General features: G+C 39.3%; 1 protein-coding gene across 1 annotated transcript in view; it reads right to left on the bottom strand.

The window, feature by feature from the left end:
- Positions 1–2,240: 2,240 nt before the first annotated feature.
- HMGN3 (high mobility group nucleosomal binding domain 3) overlaps positions 2,241–24,366 on the bottom strand; it is a 45,197-nt gene continuing 23,071 nt past the window's right edge. The window contains 6 exon segments of the mRNA XM_070932890.1: positions 2,241–2,588; positions 2,591–2,648; positions 2,758–2,871; positions 9,222–9,269; positions 10,846–10,875; positions 16,881–16,931. Coding sequence (XP_070788991.1) covers positions 2,506–2,588; positions 2,591–2,648; positions 2,758–2,871; positions 9,222–9,269; positions 10,846–10,875; positions 16,881–16,931 — 384 coding nt within the window. The 3' untranslated portion in view covers positions 2,241–2,505.

Raw genomic sequence — 24,366 nt, 5'->3', positions numbered from 1 at the left:
TTATAGATTTTACCTACATTTACATAAAATGTATGACCCAATGTAATATATTTTTTCAGATACATCAAGCAAACTAAAATGGCATTTTGTATAATTTGAAATGTGTGTAAATTACACTTTATCAAACAATGGAAAATTAGTAAAAGAGGTTTTAAAATATATTAGACATAGGGAGAAATCATCGACATGTGATAAAGTCTTATACTATGACAGGAGCATTTAATTTAATTTCTAATTTTCCCATGAACAATTTTTCAGTTTTCTTTTTTTCTTTTTTTTTCAGTTCTAGGACAATGTAAGTACTATTCATTCTTTTTCTTCTATTACAAAAGCTTTAAAGATTGGGCAATGAATCTCTTGTGTCTTAATTACCTAACTGCAAGATGGAGAATAAGAGCATCCTACATCAAAGAGATGCTGCAAAGAAATTCATTAGTGTTTGTATATCATAAACCTATTATGTTTTATTGTGATAAAAGCTAAAGAAGAAAATCAGTAGGGCTTTACTTTAAAAAACAATCACAAATTGTGTTATTATGTTTTACTGTATGAAAAGATTGAGCTGCATATTATTCAAAACCCGTTCAATGTTTTGGATCTTTGCAAAATGATAAGGACTAGGGAAAATCATTTTCATATAAACACATCTTCAAGCTTTTGATGTATAATATTGTATTTATCATGTATATCAACACATGGAATACTTTTATTATATTATATCATTTTTTTCTCCAGCAACATAAGCATAGAAGAGGAATTGAATCTCTTTTAAAACTAAGATTTGTAAAAGTAGCTAATCATTACTGTTAATATCATTTTTGCTAAATACTAAATAAAGACATTTGGATTGGATGATAATTACTTTATTGGTTGAAACATGCATATAACTCCAAACACTCCAACAGGTGCAGCAATAAAAATATTATGAAGAAAATTTTTCCAAACCCTCAGAAAGTAAAAGTACTCAAATTTCAGCCCAAAAGAAGAGAGAAATAACTAGATGCTTACAAGAGGCTAAAACAGTGTTAATATGAGTTAGAAAAAAACCCCCTATTTTAACATCATTACAAGTATAGACTCCTTCAAAGGTATTTTTTACATCATTGCTTCAGAAGACCACCCCAGTGTTTTAAATCTCCATTTTGATATAAAAAATTAAGTAAATGCAAAAAAGCAACAGAAAAATACTAAGGGTTAAGCTGAGACAAACTGCGAGGAGATACAAAAGTGAAATAACTTTTCTTTCAAGAAAGCATAAACTAATTTCCACTTACAATACTGTAGCATAAAACAGTGCTGAAAAAAATAATTTGTTACATAATCCATGGGCAATTTACATTTTTCTGTACAAAGTGTAAGGCTTTCAAGATGTGTGAACCATCCAGGTGTGTAAGATAGCTCATCAGAGCTCCTTAAAGACTGTAGTTTTGCATCCAGGCTTTGGGTGTTCTGGTATATTTGGCAAATAGCTCTGCAAAGGGGTGGCTGCCTCTTAAAGCTCTGCTAGTTTACTTAAAATGCATGAATTGTAAATATTATTCTTATCCGTTCCTAACCATAAAGTGAATCAATTTTTAGTATTATGTTGTAAGCTCCGCTGTTTTCTATGAACTATAATCTTGATTCTGAAATAACTGTTGTAACCAAATTTCTAAACAAGTGTGCTTAATATTTTTCTGACAAGCATTACAAGATGTACCTCTGATTTAGAAAGATACTGATAAACCACATTTGTTAGCACTGAGACTTATTTTTTTAAAATGAAAAGGATCCCATAATGGGCAGCAGGTAGCCAAATGTATACATGTTTAATTAAAAACACTTAATTCTTAATTACAAAAGCACCACAGATTATTGCTCTAGGGGGAAAATGGCAAAAAATCTCTAACACCCATAGTAAAATCATCACTATATGCACCAAGACATACACCTCTGAAAAAGCAAATATATGGAATGCTTGTTCAATTTTATAAATACTTTTGTTTTCCAAAAGTTGTGTTAATGATACTTTTTCCCCCTTAACTTGACAATGTTGGGAATTTCTAGAAGTACTGATACAGAAGGAAGAAGTGTTCATATATACTTTATCAACTTATTGTAAGTCCTAAAAAATTAGCATTTACAAAATCCTTGATAAAAATATCTTTTAAAAGTTGTCAAGAGGTACATAAAAACATCCTCAAATGTTCATGTCAGTTCATATGCACCTGTCATCTACTGATTCAATTCTGTGCCTGTAAAAGGGAAAAGGGAAAATGTTATGCCAGTCTGCCTTTTATAAAGAAAGACTAACCCTACTTCATCTTCTCTAAACAACTTTTCAGCACTCGCCATCTTTCCTTTTGCTACAAAAGTTTGAAGCAGACGAAACAGGTTATTTAACAACTATTGTATTATAGACAGGACAACTATAAATATTCTTACATTTACAGGTTCCTGGTTTGTAAAAGCCATAGAAACCTTACCTGCTAGCTTCCATTGTTCACAATGAAAAGCACCACACTACTATCTGCTCCTATTCACTGCATATGCAGAATGCTCTACTGTACCCTTAACTTTCACTGTTTCAATCTGCCCTTTTACTGACATGTGCTGGGTGGGACACTTCTGGATGTTGAAACACTAACAGTTGAGCGAGAGATGAGAATCTGTAATAACATTACGGGGGCAACAAAAAAAAGTATTATGAACATGCTTTCAACAGCTCAGAAACTGAATTGTAAAACACTGACTGAATCAGCAGGATATATAAAGTACCTCTTCAGCTTTACTTTCACCATTTTCAGATGGTGTAGTACCTTCCTTTGCAGCTTCCTGTTTTTCATTCTTCTTCCCTTTAGAACCTTTATTAGCCTTTGTTCCAGGTTCCTTCTGATAACAGATCAAATGTACAGAATGATTCATTATACACTGGAGAAAGCACCTAGGTAAAAGTCTCCAGAAATAATACAAGATACTTGCTTTTAACTCCATTTCTTTGAGAAGACATTAGTATGTTTCTGAAATTATGCAGAGCCATAATCAAAGTTACAGAGATGAGAAAATTTTGGTGAAAACCCACCCTACTTTGATGCACACCTTCAAGGATCTTTTGCTGTCATGTCACATTCGGAATGTGACTCTTATGTTATTTATAACATTATTATAGCTGTCATAGTGTAAACTTCAGTTGAATCAAGATTATGAAGGCTACAAGAAGAAACCAGCAAATAGCAACTCTTGTTACTATCTAATAACTAAATGAGAATCCCTCATCACATGAGAAATACAGAAATGATTGACAGGTGAGATAGTGAGGCTCCTTATCTTCGTAGAGGAAACACCTGGCAGAAGCAAGTAAATGGAATCAAAACTAGGCTGGCTGGCAAGAAATACTAAATGACATTTTACAGGAACAACAAATGACTAGCTTCTGAGCAGTAGTAATTGTGACCTCCCATATTTTTAGCAGGAGAATGAGATTGGTTGTATTTCCCAAGAGCTGAATATGGTAGCAGTATAATTATACCAATGTTGCAGAGAGTAGCATTAGGACAACTGGAGTTAGGTCTGACATGATATCCTGCATGACTGCAGTAAACCAGCAGTATCTCACAAAAATGCAGTTTATATTCTACTCTGTAATTTGAAAACCATTGATAGGGAATGGAATGATAGGGGTGCATGAAGAAATGAAGCCTTGCCAAAGTTTTCTCACATCTAGGATGTCCTGGACTGAGGCTCTGCCCATAGATATAGACAAAATTTATGACAAAGCACCATGTTACTTTTACAATTAAAAATAAGTGTTTAAAAACCACCAAATGTCTTTTAGATGGTTAAATTTTAGCATAGCAAATTATGTGATTTGACACTGCTATACATTTTCCTACCATTAAATCTGAAAGATATAAAAGTATACTATACTTTGCCCATGATCTTTTGTACTTTTCCCTTCTTTTGGCCCACTTTCAAGAAGAAAAGGAAAAGAGATATTTAACGAGTATTAGGCATGTTTGCTGCCTTGAGTTATTTATTAAAAGTAGTAAAAGTATTATAAATAAATAAACACGTTTCTATCGTGGGAATATGTTTCTCTCTTTTGTGTACAAGAAAGAAAATGAGATAACTCACCCTATTTTCTCCCATTTGTAAATATGAAATGTAAATATGTTATTACTGTTGTTAATATACCGATAAGTATCTAAAATATTATCCAATATTATTTTACCACATCAAATAATAAATTGGGAAGTGTTCATAGGTAGAGAAAGTAATTGAAAAGAACATGGAATATACTTTTGGATGAAATTTCAAGAAATAATCCAGAGCAACCTTCCCAGCCTGTAGGTTGTTTATATCTCAGATTAAACACACTAATACAGGATTGGATCTGGATCCTGCCTCAAACAGATGAGAGCTTTCAGACCAAAGAAAGAATTTTGCTGAAGAATGAAAAAATGTTTTTGTCAATTCCACTGCACTTTTATATCCTATTTCCTGGAGACCTTCTAAAAATAGAGAGAGAAAGTTTGACCAAAAGCTGGAAAATTGCTGAAAATCACACTAGATTATCCTTTCCATTCAGAATTATTTGTTAATGGAAAAGAAGCTGATTCCAACTGTTTGTAAATAGGGACTAAAAGAAAATGGGATTTATTGCCAGATCAGAGGGTAGAAGGTTACACCCTATCAGGGGTGAAATGCTCCCGGTTCGGCCAATCCGGTAGTGATGATGGCCAGTGGTTTGGAGAACCGGTAGCGATGGCAGCTCGAGGCTCCGCCCACCCGCCCAGTTGTCGTTACGTCCTGGTTTTACTTCTGGAGAACCGGTAGTAAAAAAATGCTTAAAAAGTTTTTAAAAAAAGTTCCAATAGTCAGCTGAGCAACGTGGGATCGTTGGAACTTTTTTTTTTTTCTTTTTTACTTTTTAAGCATTTTTTTACTACCGGTTCCGGAGAAACAAAGCGCTCAGCTGCTCCCCCTTTTCATTCACCTCGAGCTTCCTGCTGCAGATTTTCACACCTTGCTTCATGCGCCCAGGATTGTCGCTCTTCTTCTTCTTCCTCCTCCTCCTCTCCGTCTTCCAAGTGGAAAAACGCCAGGAGCAAGACAAAAAGAAGTGTGTGCTCGCTCCTGGCGTTTCTTCATTTGTAGGAAGCTTTTGTACCTGTGAAGACAAGTCTGGCTTCCTGTGCTGCTCGCTAAAAACCTCTGTGAGCGCGGCTTGTGTGCATGTGTATCTTTGCTCCTGGTCTTTTGCAGCAGCCCATGCCTGACGTCCCGTCCCCGGAGGGCTGAATCAAGTTGGGGAATTCATTCACCCCTTCTGGCCTTGCCCGGGCCAGGCTGGCCGAAACCGCCCCCAGATTGCCTTGGGGGTCGTGCGGAGTGACAGCTGATTTCCTCTGCTCTTAAAGGCCCTGGAGCGGATCCGGGCACTGCCATTCCGAGCCTGCCTGGGGCAACCACCGCCTCACCTGTTGCGCCTCCCAGGCAGGCCGGTCAGGGATCTCCGGAGCAGCCAAGGCGCCCGCTCCCCTTCCTCGGGCGGCGGGGGGCAGGGCGAGACGCCTTTAAGATCAGCGGCCGGGACGGGACGTCTGGCTTTTAACTATAAATATATTCCTTTTAAAACGTGAGGACAAAAGCAGAGTGGCGAGGGGGGGATGGTGAGTGTGAAATCGAGCCCTGTGCTGGGAGGGGTCAAACAGAAAGCCCTTCAGCCCCGGGTTTATGCGGCAAAGAAAAAGGAAGGCTGAGCATGTGCTCCCCCAAGTGCAAGGCCGTGCCCTCCCTTTCCCTACCTCAGCCCCGGATCATGTGTGCCAGGCTGATCCTGTATTCTGGGGGGCGGGAGGGGGGGCAGCGGCAGGAGAGAGGAAGAAGTGGCTATGAGCATAGGACAGAGCGGCAGGGAGAAAAAAGTGGGAGGGGGCACTTTGGTAGCCCGGGGAATTGTTCCCTCTATCAACTCGTTAATTATACATATAAACCAGTAATTGATCGCCTCTTTCCCTGTAACTAGGGCACGGTCGCTCACCTCCCATGCACACAAGTATCCCTCCTCAGAAGCTACCCACCACAATCTTCACTTTCCTTTCCTCTCACTCCCCCCATGGGTGAATTTCAGGTGATCAACTGTGGCTTTGACACATAAGCCTGCCGACAACAAACCTTGGGGCACAGCCAGGGAGGGGCCAAGCGAGGCTGCACTGAATGTTGGTGCAGAGACAGGGAGGGGGGAGAAATGACCCCTCCAATTCACCCCACCTTCATTCCTCTTTTCTTTGGAGGCCAACCAGAAGGAACCCCAAGTCGCTCTAAAGGTGTTTTAAAGCCTGTGTGTGTCTTTGCTCCTAGTCTTTCGCAGCAGCCCATGCCCGACATCCCGTCCCCGGCCACTCATCTTAAAGGCACCTCGCCCTGCCCCCACCACCCCGGGAAGGGGAGCGGGCACCTTGTCTGCTCCGACCACCCCGGGAGGCGCAACAGGTGAGGCGGTGGTTGCCCCCGGCAGGCTCAGAATGGCAGTGCCCGGATCCGCTCCTAGGCCTTTAAGAGCAACAGAAATCGGCTGTCACACCGCACGACCCTCAAAGCGATCTGGGGGCGGTTTTGGCCAGCCCGGCCTGGGCAAGGCCAGGAGTGGTGAATGAATTCCCCAACTCTGGTTCAGCCAGCCAGGGACGGGACGTCAGGCATGGGCTGCTGCGAAAGACCAGGAGCAAAGACACACACATACACATACCAGCCGTGCACACAGCGGTACTGGTAAGGTTTTTAGCAAGCAGCGCAGGAAGCCAGACTTGCCTTCATAGGATTGAAAGCTTCCTACAAATGGACTTGCACTTGCTCCTGGCGTTTTTCCACTTGGAAAACAGAGAGGAGGAGGAAGAAGAAGACGAGGGCGACAATCCTGGGCATGTGAAGCAAGGCATAAAAATCAGCAGGAATCTCGAGGTGAGTGAAAAGGGGGAGCAGCCAAGCACTTTGTTTGTCTCGCTCTCCCCCCCCGTCATCTCCCGGACTGGATGGCCGATGTGGAAAGACGGGCAAACTTTGGGGTTAGGAGGCGTTGGGTCTGGCTTGGCGAGGGGGGTCAGGCTGGTCAAGTGCTGATCATTGGAACCTTTTTTTTTTAACTTTTTAAAGCACTTTTTACTAGTTAAAAATGCTTTTAACAAGTAAAAAAAAAAAGTTGGCCACGCCCACCCAGTCACATGACCACTACCAAGCCACGCCCACCAAGCCACGCCCACAGAACCAGTGGCAAAAAAAAGTTAGATTTCACCACTGTACCCTATAGAATGTTGGAACTGTCTCACCCTGTGATACATATTTTACTGAGTTAAAAACAGGGAGACTTATTTGTTTATAAACATGCACAGGAATCCATTGTGAGTACTCTTACACCAAGAAGGCCATTCTAACCAACTGGTTAATTATATTTAACAAGTTAATTACTAATATTCCCCAATGGAAGACCTCATTAATCTATACTAGATTGGTGGATTAGAAGTCTCCTCCCTTCACTATTATTGGTGAATTGCTTCCTTTTCCATGATATTTGGATTGAAATGACTGCTATGGAGATAGTGTTCCAGGTGAACATATATCTAGAAAGAGCTTTGATGTAATATTTGAGAGAAAGGTGCAGAAGGTAGAGTAAGTGAGATGTGGGACTGAATTTAAAAAGCTGTAAGAACAAATTAGATATTGCAATAAATTATAGAGGGCAGACCTTGTAACTGTTTTATAAAATATGTGTTTCATTAATTGTAAGGTTTTTATCACCAAATTATCTCAAACCAATTACTTTGTCATGGCTGCACCCAAAACAAATGGCATTGTCAACTGTGATATTTATTATGTTTATATCCTGCCTTTGCTCCATGAGCAAAAAACTAAGTACACTTTTCTCTGTATTTTATCTCAAAAAGACCTTTTGATGATAGTAACTAGCTCATCAACACCCGATGGGCTTCCTTGGCATACTTCATATTAATACACATTGATTATCAATGTACGTGTCTTTCTAGTTGCTCAACACCTCATGAGAGCTGGCAAGCAGCTGGTTCCAACCAGTGGTGAATGCTTCCTTGCAAAAAGGAAGATTTCCACCTGCCCTAAAGGAAGTAATGGTCTGACACCTGCCCAAGAGGTCAGTTCTGCATCCAGCAGTACTGGATGATTTCTGTATAAGAATGAGGTGTGGTTGGGTTATTATAATAAAAAAAATTATAATTTGTACATTTACATCAGCAATAAAATATTATAACATCTTTACCTTGGAAAGAAAAAAATACAGCTAATCCACTTTCCATATAGTTCTCCAGACCATGTCCAATATATGTTCTACAGCTTCTTCAGTTATGATTTTATAAAACAGAATACATTTATTGCTCCACTTTTCACAATAATTACTCTTTTCTCCTTTGAGTACAGATACAAGTGGTCCTCATTTAACTACCACTTGTTCAGTGACTATTCAAACTGATGATGGTGCTGAATAAGTGGTACTATGACTGGTCCTTGTACTTACAACGGTTGCAGTGTGACAATGAATGCAAGCTGGTGGGGCTCGCAATAAGAACACAATTACAATGTCAGAACATTCCATGGTCACATAATCACCATTTTCTATCTTCTTTGCTGGCTTCCTAAACCAAAGTCAATGGGGAAGCCAGAGGAGGGTGCAAATGGTGACCACTTAATATTGTGCTTAACAAAGGCATGGGATTTCTTAATAAAGGCAACCGGAAATGCCAGAATCTCCATCACTAAGCATTGTTGTCACCTGACATCATGCTTTATGACTGCATCACTTTTTGACAGAAATTCGCTACCAATTACTCTTATTAAGTGAAGACCAGCTGTACAGTCTATGCTGATAATGGTTTCTTACAATAATTTCTGGCATAAAAACCTACAATTCACTATTATTATTTCTAGTGTTAACAATAATTGTGTTTTAAATATTGGTGGAGAAAAATCTGAAATAATGATCAGGTGACTGGAGAAATCTAATTTCTAGCCTGTATGAATGCAATGTTCACTGAGTGAATTTAGGCCAGTCTCTCTTTCTCTCCCCAAATTATCTCAGAAAATCCTTACTGTGAAAATGAAATGAGGGGTGTCCCCTACACACACCACTTTGAGCTCCTTACAGAAAGATAAAACTAGAGCAGACCAAAAAGGGTGATTAAGAAAATAAAAGTAAAAAATCATGAGTGTTTTACCTTAGTGCTTTTCCTTGGCTTGGACTCAGGTTTTGGTGGAGCAGGTTTCTAGAAAATATATTCAGAGAATGCAACCATTAGCACAGGTAATAACAAACATTAAGTTACTCCTTCTCCTTTCCTTCTTATTGTGATAAGGAACGAGCTGATGTCCATAAACACAGTTTGCCTTTGTAAAAATTAGTTCCTATACCTTCCTCAGAAACATTTCATGTTTCTTTTCCTATAAATTAGAAATATATTGCAAGAAACTCTTCCAGGTAATTGAACTAGATATATCACTTTTTCTTTCTTGTTTAAAAATACTATTCCCTGTAAAGAAAATGAAGAAAATAATCAACAAATATTTATCAGATTAGTCATCTTTGCTGTGAATTGATTGGTTATGAATGAGCCTGGACTTAAATCAAATTTAATGGGACCCAAATTTAATGGGACCATTCCATATATCCTGAAATTTGTTTCCAGTCAGATGACTTGTGGAAATGTTAATGTTCCGGTGTTATGCATATGGCCACATTATGTCCACAAGAACTCCTCATAGTACCCACAAGAGTCCTTCTTGAAGGAGATGGGTGGTCTAGAAACATGAATATATATGTCTGTGTGTCTCTTTCTGACAGTAAGAGGATTTTAATTTTTTTCTTATTTTAAACTTCTTTGAAAATTGAGCTAGCCTGTGCATTTTCTTTCTTTGGGACTATGGTATTTTCCCAATCATTTCCAGACTGGCTCAAGCACCCAGAAAAGCTTTACCTCATAAACTGGCTGCTTGCTCACTGGCTCTGTGATGTGGGGGTGAGAGCGCTTGAGCACGAGGGCTGGGAGACAGCAGTACTATAATTGAAAATAATTACTTTTATTTTTATTAAAAGGGGTGGAAGAGGAAAATAAAAATTGGTTTGGTTGATGCCACCATTTAAGGCCAAAAGACAAAGTAGGGAGCAGGAAGAAAAGAAGAAGAAAAGAAACAAGACAAAAGGAGTTTATTATGAATGGGTTTTTCATAAAATGCTGTAGCTAGCCAGACCTCTGAGGCAGTTAGATTGTGTTTTCTTATCCTGCAGCCATTGGACTGAGCTGGCCATCATATCTAAACAAACAACCAAGTGTTTCCCCAGAGCCAAAAGGGTAAGGGACCTCTGTTCTAGCCTTTGGGGAGCGATCATACATTCCATCAAAACAAAGGAAGAACACTAATTTGGAACTTAGGAAAAAAGAGGCAAAGATTTTAGTAAGAAATGCAACTTTTTGCAAATCTCAAGAAACAGTATTGATTAAATGTGCAGGAGAGTTTGTATTTGCCCAATCAGGTGTGCTCTGCATGTATATTTATAGATACAGTAAATGTTACAACAGTGTCCTAGATGTCCAGTGTTCTCAGTTTCAAAATAAACTTCAACTGTTCTAACCTGTTTTGGGACCTCCCAATATTCATGGAAGTGAAAAATGCAGCAATCCTTGGTTATTTCAGATAAGAGTTAATGTACTTTATCCTCTCTTGTGGGTAGTTAAAAAATTAATGATTTTCTTACATATGACATAACCAATGTTAACTTGTATGGATTGGATTAAGAGATATTGGGTTTTCATACTTACAAAAATAACTCTTACAAATACTTACAGCTGATAATCTTGCAGATCGTCTTGTTGGCTATAAAACAGAAATAAAATCTCTTTGTAGATTCATGGTACTAGGTAAAAGGGGATTGGGGGGGGGGGTTGTCATTCATTTGCCAATAAAATAAAATATACATCAAAAGCAGCAGAAGCCTTTCCTATCTTACGTTAAAGTATTTACAATTGTGGAATTATTTTAGAAACGTGATGTACTTAAGTAGGATAATTTAATTGTTATACTTGGAAATACTATCTTCTTTTTTTCTCTCCATTGTAATGGAAATATTTTGTGATAGAATCAGGCTAAAGATTTGATAGACTATACTCAAAAGTACACTGCAAATCAATAGTAGTTTCAATCATTATTTTGGTAGCCAAATAATATTTGCTAAGTGACTCCTGGAGCTTTCTAAAATTAAAAATGACATATTTTATTAATGTTCCAACACAAATTAATATACAGGTAAATATCTTGCATAAACCAATCTTCCCCTCCCAACCTGAAACACGCCAGATAAAATCAACCCCAGGCAGCACAGTTGTAGCTCAATGTATCTAGAAGGCATTAGATGGTGGAAGGATGAATCTAGATAGACACACAGAGACACAAATAGCTGAAATAGAATTTCTTTATATCATAGTCTAAGCCAGCCAGCCCGCTGCTCACGTGGTCCATTTCTGAACTGGTAATGGGCCATGGCCCAGGAGTTGGGGACCCCTGGTCTAAACAGCACTGGTTATTAATATTTGGTATTTGTGACAATAAACATTAATAATTTTGGTTTGATTTACTATTTCCTTTGGAGTACAGCCTATAAACTTGAAGAATTCTAACTGAATGGTATTACATGTAAACTTACATTGAAAATCTTGGGAAATCAAAATTCTCATTAAATGAAAAATGAGACAGGAGGATTTTAAAGATTTGCTTTAGGATATTGAGCTCCAAAAATAAAGGTTAAATACCATATTATAAATCTGAATCACTTGATTCTTTTTTTCTTCCATTTTAACTAAAAATATGGAGATGTACATTGGTAAAATAACACTTTTATAACATTGCTATACATGGGAGAGAAGACAAGCTCATATCCAATTGGGGAAAGTGTTACCATGTCCTGTTGCACTGTCTAAAAGACAGCTTGTTAGTGCAACAGTCAACACCTGTGCCAATGATATGGCTTACATGAAACACCAAAATGAAAACACCAAAATAATAAGATCCACAGTCTTCTACTATGCTTCTGGTTCCTGGTTGCGCTGATATTAGAAACAATATATTGCTGCAGAAGCCACTGGCCACATTTTGGAATATATTTTATGGTATACTTTTGGATATATTTTATGATATAAGAATTTGGAACTTTGGCTTTGTTGTTCCAACTTATTTGCAGCACTGAAATATTCACATGTGGAAAAATTTGCTTGTTAATATTGAAAAAGATCATTGGAGAGACCATTCTCCAGGATTTCAAATACTTTTTTTCTCAATTTGTCATTACAAAGCATTTACAGAGTAGGACTAAAAATGCAGATTGAAACTTGAAATTCAATTCTGCCAGCCATGGGTTTTAAACTTCCTTGTTATGTTAGTTGGGTGCCTTTCAGATTTGTGGGGAATTTTGAGAATTAATTTGTAGCCATCAAACAGGGATAGGCTGTTACAGATCTTACCATTAACAGTCTAAATTATGTTTCTTATTTCTAAAATTAGATTAAATGTCTTGCTGTATTGCTTGTGTATAGAGTCTTCTTTCTAGAATAGGATGTGATTTTAGTATAATTATCCTAAGTACATCATTGCAAGTATCTATTTAATACATTTTTCCTAAACATAATTACTAATTTTTATTTCCACCATTTTCATTCATTAACTGTAAAATAGACCACGGCCTTGGAAATGATTGCCTCTAACTTGCAGGAGAGACTATCTAAGGCCTACAGTGTGATGGAGGGGACTTCTATTCTTACAAACCTATTCCATTATATAGTGTTTCTAGGAAGGAGGCCTCTGCTTTTCATTCACATTAAACTAGCCCATTTTTTCCTAAGTCATTTTGGAAACTAGTTTCAAGTTTGAAGTGACAGTGTAAACAAACATTTTACAAAAGAAGGTAATCAGTTAAGTGTCCAATATGTTGTCACTTTGGCAGCTATTCCAGTACAATGTCTCAAAAATTGTACTTGTTACTCTTTCCCTTTTTGGGACTATGAGGCTGCCAGATGTGACAGCTGTTCTACCAGTGGACTGATGCTGTATCACTTTCCCCAGTTCTTAAAGTCATGCAAATGTAAAATTGCTTTGAAAATGTACTTTTCTTTCTAAATGTGCATTTAAAACTACCAGCATGCAGGGAAAAATTGTGTGCAAATTTCTCCACTGTAATGAAAGTAATTATTATAGTTAAATGGAGAGCCTATGTTTGTTTGTTTGTTTGTTTGTTTGTTTGTTTGTTTGTATGTATGTGTGTATGTATGTATATGTACGTGTGTGTGTGTGTGTGTGTGTGTGTGTGTGTGTGTGTGTGTGTGTGTGTTTACAGTGAGGATCCTTTATCAGAAAAAGGATTATTATTTAACTGCAGCAAATTAATAATTCAGCTTTTAAAAAAACAACAATTTGCTGGTTGTGGCTAACTCATAGACATTCCAAAAATAAAATAAAACCTTACATCCTTCTGGACATATTTCAAAATATATGCACATGAACAATCCAGCTTAATCCAGTTAGCATCACAAATTTTTACATTTCTAGTTTCCTAGAAGTAACAAGATTTTTTTTAAAAAAAATAATCCTTAGAGAACACTAGCTTGATTAAGAAGAGAGGCAATTCATGGGTAATTATTCAGGAAAGTTGCTTTGGTAAATTAAAATGTGCTTTCAAATTGTCAAAGTTTTAAAAAAATTAAAAGCATGCATTCAATTCAGCTGATCTGAAAACATTTTCTTAGTATATCCTGGTCAAATATGCCCAGTATCACTTTATTACTAAAGGCAACATCAATCAAATGTTCTTTAATGGAACATTAACTCAAAAATACAGTAAATCTGTTATAAAATCTACTTCTATGGAACTAAGGGAAAGTACAACCTAGAAATGAGCCCCAGTGAAACAAACAGGACCTGTACTGATTTGTTCTCAGAATGTAAGGTTATAGAAGATCTGATTAAAAAGAAAAACAATACCTAAGCAAATATTAATTAGGGCTCGTTTGATGTTCAGCCACTTGAATGGATTTCCTATAATTAGAAGTATTCTTCATGGTGAAGAAAATATTTATGTTCTGATGAAGTTCCTTGCTATCATATACAAGGTATATGAAACTTAGAAAACAATGCCAGGACTAATTTTGTTTTAACAGCTTCAGTAACAGAAGTCTTGCAAGTCTGAAAGGACTTTGTGTGAAATATTTTTTCAAGTTATTTTGAAGGCCAGGCTCAAGCCCTGCTTATCTAACTACTGCCTTTGTAAAAGTTCTTCCCCCTATCCTTCCGGGCCATACCCTATTCCCTCTATACATCTTATCTATAAGATCTTTCCCAAAATGAACTTTCTTAACTGCCAAAGCATAACATGCAATATGGGTATTTCAGGAAAAAAAGGGAACATCACACAGATGATCAAAATAGGCTGTTGTGTTACATACTATGTTGATAGCACATTCAAGCCTTTGTATTTTCCACAGAAAAGCTACTTCCAACAGATATTAGTGCAGAAGATTCTGTTTTAGAAGGTTCTAGTCAGTGTCGCCTCTTAACAGTATTGTACCCAACATCCCTGCTTGTCTTTTATTTATTTATTTGATTATTTATACGCTGCCTTTATTATTTCTACAAATAACTCAAGGTGGTAAATATATCCAACACACCTTCCTCCTAGGGGCAAGGCTAATCTTAGCTTATGTTGGCCCTGCTGCAAAGTAAATACAATTGTACTGTAATAGAAATACTTACTTCAAGACTGTCTTCTAATATTACCGCTGCTGCTATTTTTACTAAATGGAGCTTCTCTCTTATTTCCTTTAAAATCAATTGCATTTATAGTTGGAAACCATGCAAACAAATGCAGTAGATGTATTCTTGGTGGGGAGGAGGGGGGGGATTCTTTTTAAAAAAAGTGTGACAAGCAGTAAAAAACCTACTTCAAGCTATTTCCAAAAGATTCCAATATGAGGGACAATTCTAAGTCTGTGAAGCAGATTCCTCATTTCAGCTGCTTCAGTTCCCCAATGGAGTGAACTAACTTTGTACCAGATGGGAATGAGTTCCCTTGCAGAGCAGATACGTCCTTGGAGATAAGAGCATTCTATCTCTCACAGGTTTATTTGCTCATTCCTTCTGCTTTTAAAATAAGGAAGTTATAATTTCAAAGGGGAGTTTATAAATGGCAGCAGCTTACATTAAGACTTTGGAACTTGTATATTCCATGCAAATATTTAAAAAAAATGTGAACATTCAAATGATTTTTAAGTAGTTGGTATTTGATCCTGTCCACACTGACAGTTGTACTTGTATGCAAATAATCTCTATAGGAGAATATAAAGGGTTGTGGGGGTTTTTTGTTCTCACATCTCATGGTACACATGGGCATGAGGACATCCAGTCATGGTATATGAGGCTATGATTGCCCACTTCATTCAATTCCCATGGACTTAAAAAAGAAAAAATATACTCCGTCATTTCTTATACAAGTGAATATTCTTTGATATCCCACCAAACCATTTCAAAAGTGGGATAATGATACCAATCTGCTTTAGAGATAGTAAGAATGACTAAATTAATGTGTATGAAGTCCCTTGAACTCTCTGTGCATTCTCCCTGTACATCTAGAAGTGCGCAAGTTGGAGAAAACTGCTCTAAAGTTATATAATAGCACAAATATCTATATTTTGGGATTTGAGTGTAATACTCCCAAAATGCAATGAGCTAATTTGCATATGATGATTTTGGTTCATTACGAAGGAGCAAATATACCAAGACATAGCTGCTTGCTTGGTTTCCCTTGGCTCTTCCTGTTGGGAGATGTTATCTGTGAGTTCAGTATTGTCAGAAGGACAAGTCAGGAGCACCACAACCTTGCTTGATACCATTACTTTCAAACTGGGCTCATAAGTCTGCATTAAGGACTTATAACTCTGCTTCAAAATCTAACCAGAGAATACAATGTAGTATGCCCTTATAGTAATCATTACAGCAATTCTCACTTGAAACAAAATTCGGCATTGTTAGAATCTTAACACACACTCTGTCTCGCTCTCTAGTTTAAATCAAGCTTCTGACTCTTATGTGGGCAATCTTATTGAATTTCAGTCACTGGGGCAACATGGCTTGTGGAGGTTTGCACTGCCAAGGGTGTCTGCCCCAGCATGTGGAAATTATTGAAGAAGTTCTTCCTGCCTGGGAAAGAAATTACCTCTCAATGTGCCCATTAATATAGTGGAAGAACTTTAAAAGGCCACCTGGGAACAACTGTTGTAGCAACTGTAACTGACAGAACATTAAATTTATCCGTGGGCATCTACTCCTAACCAGAACGATGCCAAAATGACAAAACATGAACTTACAATGCCACATCTGACATTTCAAACTTCCCTCATAACATTGCACAGAAGTTTCTAAGGGGCATGTTTTGTCATTTGCTCACTCCTTTGCACCAGAAGACTGTCAATCATGCTTGGACAACAAACTGGTTGGCCAATTCCTGTTGCAACCAATGGATCAACATTTGTTGATCCTAAAAGAAACTGATCCTGCCCTTGCAGAATCCTGTGGGACTTCCTGATCCCCACAGACAGGCAGGTACTAGCCAATCAACCAGACATTGTGATAGTAAACAAGGACATTGTTTATCAAAATGTTACGTTTCAAGGAAGAGAATTTGCTTAAATATACAAAATATATGAAGTCTTAACCAGCTGTCACAAAAGCACCACTACACTTTATTAGATAGACTGACTATGGCCTGAGAGGAATGTAATTGTTTTTGTCTCTATTATCTTGCCATCAATAAAAGAAAGAATTGAAACAATCAGACTTGCCTCTTGTTTTGTTATTTTTGCTGCATCCTTGGCTTCAGCACCCTCTGGGGACTAAAAAGAAAATTATACAATTAAGTATATTGCATTCTCCTTAGTTAAAACAGACAATTAAAAATATAGAACCAAATGGAAATCGTATAGGTTATACTATTTCAATAAAACAGACAATCAGATTTAATTCCATCCTCATTTCTAATGAGTTAGAGATTACCTGAGCATTAGATTATTATAAACTGAAGTGATTTGAAGATGTAAACATACACCAGGAATGAGCAACTTTCTATTTTAAAGAATATTTATTTAAAAAGAGACTAAGTGGTGGTTTTAAGTAGAACCATTCAGTTACATATGTGCCAAATTTAGGTTTAGTTTTCAGGTCAAATGAAAATGAAAAGAAAATCTATAATCTAGTTTTGATGAAGATACAAAAACATAGAAGTGCAACTATTTATCTCCCATCCAGTGCTCAATAATGGAAACAGACATCATACCTTATTAGTAATACTACAAATTAAAATCTGTGGTAAGAAAATAAAATCTTATTTTTTTAAAGGAAAATTAAGTTTAATTTAGTAGGACTAACTTCAACTAGGTGTTTTTAAACCTAGATTCTTACTGGTAGAATTATGTTGCTTGGCTTGGATATTTTATAAGAAACTTTTGATGTTTAGGTGAACAATTCAAACTTCCAAAACTCTTATAAATAAATAAATATGCATAATATTGCATTAAAACCATTTCAAAGCAGCAAAAATATGAAACTAGTAAAGCCTCATCTGGACCTATGTCCCATATGTAGATGGTTCAGGAGCAAGGGTGAAATGCTACCGGTTCGCTCCGGTTCAGTTGAACCGGTAGTTTAAAAAAGCTATGATCCAACGATCACCTGTGCCACGCGGTTTAGCTTTGCTAGAAAGCAGGATTTCCTGCTTTCTAGCTAAGCTAAACCGCACGGCACAGCTGATACCCCCCTCGCGGTTCTACTTACCTTCCCAAGCCTCCTTTTGGTGTGTACTGCGCATGTGCAGGAAATCCTGCTTTCTAGCAAAGCGAAACTGCGCAGCACAGGTGATCGTCGGATCGTAGCTTTTTTAAACTACCAGTTCAACTGAAACAGTAGCTAACTACCGGTTCACCCGAACTGGTAGTTTTTAAAATGTGCAGTGCCTGCTTGGTGTGTAGTGTCATGCGCACACAGTGCATATTTTGTGTGTACTGTGCATGCAGCGCTCATTTGGTGCACCCTGCGCATGCAGCGCACGTTTGGTGTGCATGCGGGGCCAGTGAACCAGTAGCAAACCAGTTCAGGTTTCACCCCTGTACAGGAGGATCCACACAACAGTTTGGAATATAATTTCAACACAGTATCAGCTAGGCAGGAAAGGGCATCTGCAGCAATAGTAACTGGATTCCAAATGGGTGACATGGCAGGACACAGAATGTACAAGTAGTCCTCATTTAGCAATTACCATATTTAGTGACTATCCACAGTTACACAAATAACTGAAAAGTAACTTTGTGACCAGTCCTTGTATTTGTAACCTTTTCAGGTCTGTAAAGCAAAAAAGATTGTAAAATCATGAAGTTTCACTTAGTGACCACTAAATTGCCAATCCTAACTGAGGTTGTTAAATGAGGACTATCTGTATTGCACCTGCATAAAAGGGGCAGCCTATAATTACCTACTCATTTTGAAGCACTGACCATTGCTGTAGATACTTCTTGGGGCAGAAAAACATAGTTATAGGGCTTCCCGAGCAATGCCTTTATCACCTAAATATGTAATAATGTACGCAGAATTTTGTATGGAATAGAAATAAAGAAAAAAATGAAAGAAGATAATTGATTTCTACAGTTCATGTCTTAGTTGGCTTTTCCAAATTTCTTATAGTTGCTACAGACAGATTAAAACAGCCTTCAGCACATAATGCCACAGAATATATTGGAAATACAACTCCCAGAATTCAACAACTAGAGGATGTCTATAACTGCAGTACTATAATAAGGCCACACCTCATGAATTGTCCTGACCAGGACAGAGACTACTACACAAGCTGTATTCCAGCAATCTCCAACATTCCTGAAAGTAAATAATGGCAGGTATTACTCCAGTAGTTCACATAGCAACTAAATTTGTTATAAATGGAAGGCAAACTATTTGCCTGAAGACAGGTATTGCCTGTCATGCTATGGTCCATGGGGTTGCAGAGAATTGGACATGACTTAGTGACTGAACAACTAATATCCATTTCCATTTTTTAAAAAATTAAATCCCACATTGGCTGCTTGAAATCCTAAATCAACTAATGATCTGCAGAGTGAATTTTCCCCAAAATTTAGAGCAACCCACATTTTCTCCCCACAACAACCAATAAAAGATTTCTCATCCCTAATTTGTTACAAGTTGCTAATAATGAGTCTTCTGGTAGAAAATGGGTTTCAACTGGAAATGCTTTGATGACAATCCAATCTGACACTGCATTGATTAAGTTGGATCAAATCTGATGAATTCATCTACAGGTAGTCCTTGACTTAAGACTGGCCATTAGCAACTATTTGAAGTTCTAACGGACCCCCAAAAGTTCCAAAGTCCTGACAGACACGCACACCATGGTCCCATGACATTTGGGGCATTCAGAAATTCTGCCTTTACCACCGTTTGCAGCATCCTGTGGTCATGTGATTACAAGGTCATATAATCGGGTTGGTCTCATGAGTGCCATCTTACACTCAACACTATTCTCCCTGCTTTACACTTTTATCCAAAGTAAAAGTGCTAAAGAACAGAAGTTCCAGCTTTATGTCTCACTGGATGAATCATTTAGCTACAGGCAATAATGTACTCTTCAAGAAAAACCCTTCCTCTAATAAAAAATGTGCTGTGTATAATTATGCCTCTCTCTCGCTCTCTCTCTCTCTCTCTCCCCCTCTCCCTCTCTCTAAATTTTTTAAATTATCCAGTTTTAAATCATTTGTTTAAACTTTATTAAATTCATTAATCTTAATAACAATAATGGAAGAAACAGAATGTTTTAAATTAAACTCTATCAGCACATTACTGAAGCCTAAAAAATGTAAAGTCAAACAACTTTATACAAATTATAAAATAGGTGCTGAATCAATTAAGAAGCTTGCAGTACAATACACTGGGATGGCTTAGGATCTGCTATCCCTCCCCCCCCCCCCAAACAGAAGAGGCGGCCTTCTCACCACAGGAGGCATTTCAGATTCGATAAAAGAATGTCACTGTGGAATGCAAAGAGAGGGCATGGTCTTCCCATGCCTCCAACTAGTACTTGTGCTAAGTTTGGGGATTCTCTACCATCTGAGGTTCTTCCTGAGGTTTTTTTGTTTGTTTGTTTTTGTTTTGTTTTTTTGCAGGCAGCAACATCTGCAGATCAAAATCTATTCAGGGAATCCTTCAACCAGTGGAAAAGAAGCTGCAGAAGAGAATATCAAGTCCATGATAGACTGTTTTATGCAAGGATTAACAATTTAAAGCCTTGCATTGTTGCAAACGTTTGGTGCAAATGTCAAAGTTGAGGGCTGGGAACTGAAGGAGGTGAAGGGTGAAATTGGATTCTCCAAGACTATCTTATCTAATTGTAAATTATTCTTTTGTTGTATCTCCTGAATTTAAATGCAATGTTGCTATGGGCTGGTGATGAGGCAAAATGTATTGATAAGCCTTGCCTTATTAACTGCTTCAATTACCATTCCCGCTGACTGAAGAGAAAATATTCCCAAATCAGGCCAAGAGCTGAGCGAAATTGTATCTGTGAAAAAATGATTTTAAAAATGTAATTGTCATTCATCTGACCACCCTTTCATCCTCTTCAACCAGCAGGTCCAAGAGAATACTTTATTTTGTATCCCACAGTTAAAAAAAAAGTCTTAATTTATAGTTTTACTTTGTTCCTTTCATAATTGCAAAATTAAAATGGCTTGCAAGGTATCATCTGGCACAAGTATATTTTGTCAACTTGGTTTGACATATTACTTTTTCAAAAGCAGGCAGAACATCTAAAGGCAGTATAGATAACTAGGTTGTATGTGATCAAAAGATTTCCAAGGTATAGTAACTGCTTCAAAAACCTGCTCCTAACAAAGATTGTACTTTATATATATACTGTGTGTGTATGCGTATGTTACAGAACGCAGGACAAAACTGATATGATACCAATAATCTCATTCTGACATTAAAGAAAAAAAATGTTTGTTAACATGGCATGCTTGCATCATAGATGAGTGGAGTTCCGTGTAACCGAAACACCACAATTCATTCAGCATCTAAAGGATTTAGCTGAAATGACTCTAAGATATTCTGGGGTGAAACTATCCTTACTTAAGCAGCCAAGTCATACAAACTCTACAACAGGGGTGTCAAACTAAATTTTATTGAGGGCCGCATCAGGGTTGAGTTTAACCTCAGGGGCCAGGGTGCGCATGGCCAGCTTGACATCACTCATTTCGGGGACGTCTGTGATGGCCTGAGCGTTCTGCCAGCAAAAATGGGCTCCCAAGCTTCGTTTTCCTCCGCAATGGCCTCCTGCTGCCTTCTGCCAGGGAAAACAGAGCTCGGGGCTGCGCCTGTTTTCGCCAACAGAGGCACCATGGGCTGGTCTTTTGCTGTTTCTAGGGAGGCCTCACAGGACAGATTTAAGCACCCATGCGGGCCGGATCTGGCCCCTGGGCCTTGAGTTTGACACCCCTGCTCTACAAAGATTGGGACTGCCAGCCCCCAATTATCACAAGAAAAATGAATTAGAAGCATTTCAAGCACACTACAGCTCCATGATGGAAGGCTCAGAATCTGAGAATGCTCAGGATGAAAATGCTCAGAATGAAGAATGAAAATGGATGTTTCCAAAATACTGTGAAAGAACAGATAGACCTTTTTATGGTATCAAATAAGAAATTACCATACTCCCTATTAAACTAATGCTCAGTAAGAGTACCAAAGACAATATAGAAGCCATACTTTTTAGCATGTTCACTATAAAACTAAGGACTAAGATATGAATACCCCATCACCATTTTCCTTGAAATAAACGTACTGATCTGAATCTGTGAGAATCTTTTGTCAGATTTTGGCAAGTGTTATGATCAGTTCTCCTCGGGAATAGCCTGTCTGATACAATGCTATAAGTTTGGGAATTAGCTTAATGATAAAAGATTGTCAGTTGTTTGTAATAGCTACTGTTATGATCCACATTTAATTCTACAGATCTTGTGTGAGCTTCCTGGAAAGTTTAGCTAAATCATACCCACCAGAGGAAGACTTGGCACATGCCAAGGACCATGTTGTAATAAGCTTTCTGGGGAACTCAGGACTGAATTCTTCGGGTGCAAGGTTGCCAACATGGACCAATTCACTGCAGAAAACTTACATCCCAAAAGCTCTAGATGATTGCCCATTCATCCCAGCTTTAATAATACCTATTATGTAGTGCATTCAGCGCTTACACCATCTCAAAGATTTGATGGTGTGATTCACTCCTAATACACACAGTTCTATGAGAGGCATCTCAAATTTGTTAAGCCAGAATCAACCATCACTCCAATGACAAAATAGAGCATAGATTAACATCCCACTTAGCCTTGCATTCAAATGCAATATGGGCGTTGGCTTACCTGAATGCTTCATCTGGTTGCTCTGGGTCCAGTGGTCAGGAACGGGTTAATCTTACTCCAATATGCTCGATTGAGTCTACTAACTGAGAAGCTCCGCCCCTCTGCCTTGCTTCCCAGCTTTCTGAAGAAAGACGATACAGCAGACCGACACATAGAGCTGCAATAGATAGAAAGGTAGACCGACAAAGCCATCCAAACGACGAGGGCCGAAACAGGGAGGGACTGACCACTGGACCCAGAGCAACCAGATGAAGTGTTCAGGTAAGTCAACGCCCAATCTCGTTGCTTCTGGGTCCAGTGGTCAGGAACGGGACATGCCCAAGCAGAGACCCTGTCGGGAGGGACCTGCCCGAGGAGGAGAGGTCCGCCCCCCGTGAACCTGTTGCAGCACTCTGCGGCCAAAAGCCGCATCGGCTGAGGCAAAACGGTCAAGATGGTAATGCCTAATGAAAGGTGTGGGTGAAGCCCACGCAGCTGCCCTACAGACCTCCTTGATGGAAGCCTGGATGGCCCACGCAACCGAGGTCGCCGCACTGCGGGTGGAACGGGCCGTGATGTGGCGGGGAACAGGGAGAGACTGGACCTCATAGGCCCTGGCAATGGTAGCTCTGAGCCAGCGGCCCAGCGTGGCCGAGGAGGCCTTCCTCCCTAGGGTAGAAGGCTGGAAGGAAACTAGAAGTGATTCTGATTGTCTTATGGAGGAGGTTCTCCTAAGATAAATACGCAGGGCACGTCTGACATCTAGCGTGTGCCAGACTCGTTCCAAGGGATGAGAAGGATTGGGACAGAAATCAGGAAAGACAATCTCTAAGGACCGGTGGAAGGGAGAGTTGACCTTAGGTAGAAAGGTAGGGTCCAGTCTAAGAACCACTCTGTCCAGGTGGAAAATAACAGGTCAGCACGGGTAGAGATGGCAGCTAGTTCCGATACCCGTCTGGCCGAGGTGATGGCCAGAAGGAATGTCACCTTATAGGCGAGAAAACACAGTCCAACCTCCCTGAGGGGCTCAAATGGGGCTCTCGTGAGAGTGTCCAGGACCTTGGGGAGGTCCCATGTAGGGTATCGATGAATGGGTGCAGGACGGATGTTAGAAGCACCCCGTAGGAACTGCCTAACAAGAGGGCGACTGGAGAGGGAACCCCTGGACCCACAACAAAGGATGGACGAAAGGGCGGCTACTTGCCTGCGAAGCGTGTTTGGGGCCAAACCCGCATCCAGACGTTCCTGAAGGTACACTAGCACCTGCTCCGTGGAGAACTTCGTGGCTACGATGGAATTCCATTGGCACCAGGAAGAAAATGACCGCCATGTAGAGTCATAGATGCGAGTCGTCGAAGGGCGACGAGCTGCCTGGATGGTGGCGATGACCGAGGGGGGCAGCCTCCACTCACTCAGCAGTCGCCGCTCAATCTCCAGGCGGTTAGTTGTAGCCAGCCGGCGTCCGGATGCTGGAGAGAACCCTGACAAAAAACGAGCCTGTCTGGAGGTAGACGCCAAGGAGGACGGATGGAAAGGGCCTTCAGATCCGCGAACCACGGTCGGCGAGGCCAATGTGGTGAGATCAGGATCAGATCCGCCTTCTCCTGTAGCATTTTCTGAATGACTTTGGATACGAGGGGAAGCGGCGGAAAGGCATAAAGGAGACCGGGAGGCCAGTCGCTTTGCAGGGCGTCCACGCCTTCCGCTTCTGGATCTGGGAATCGGGAGAAGAATCTGCGCATCAGGCGGTTGTTCCGAGTGGCAAAGAGGTCCATGACTGGGGTCCCGAGGCGAGACGTGATCTCCAAGAACAGGTCCGGGTCCAGGGCCCATTCCCCAGGATCCACCGTGGACCGACTGAGCCAGTCCGCCT

Source organism: Pituophis catenifer, unplaced genomic scaffold (assembly GCF_029215685.1).
Source record: "Pituophis catenifer annectens isolate HBS135680 unplaced genomic scaffold, rPitCat1.0.hap2 SCAF_1, whole genome shotgun sequence".
NCBI lineage: Eukaryota > Metazoa > Chordata > Lepidosauria > Squamata > Colubridae > Pituophis > Pituophis catenifer.
This window is presented reverse-complemented; position numbering and strand designations above follow the sequence as displayed.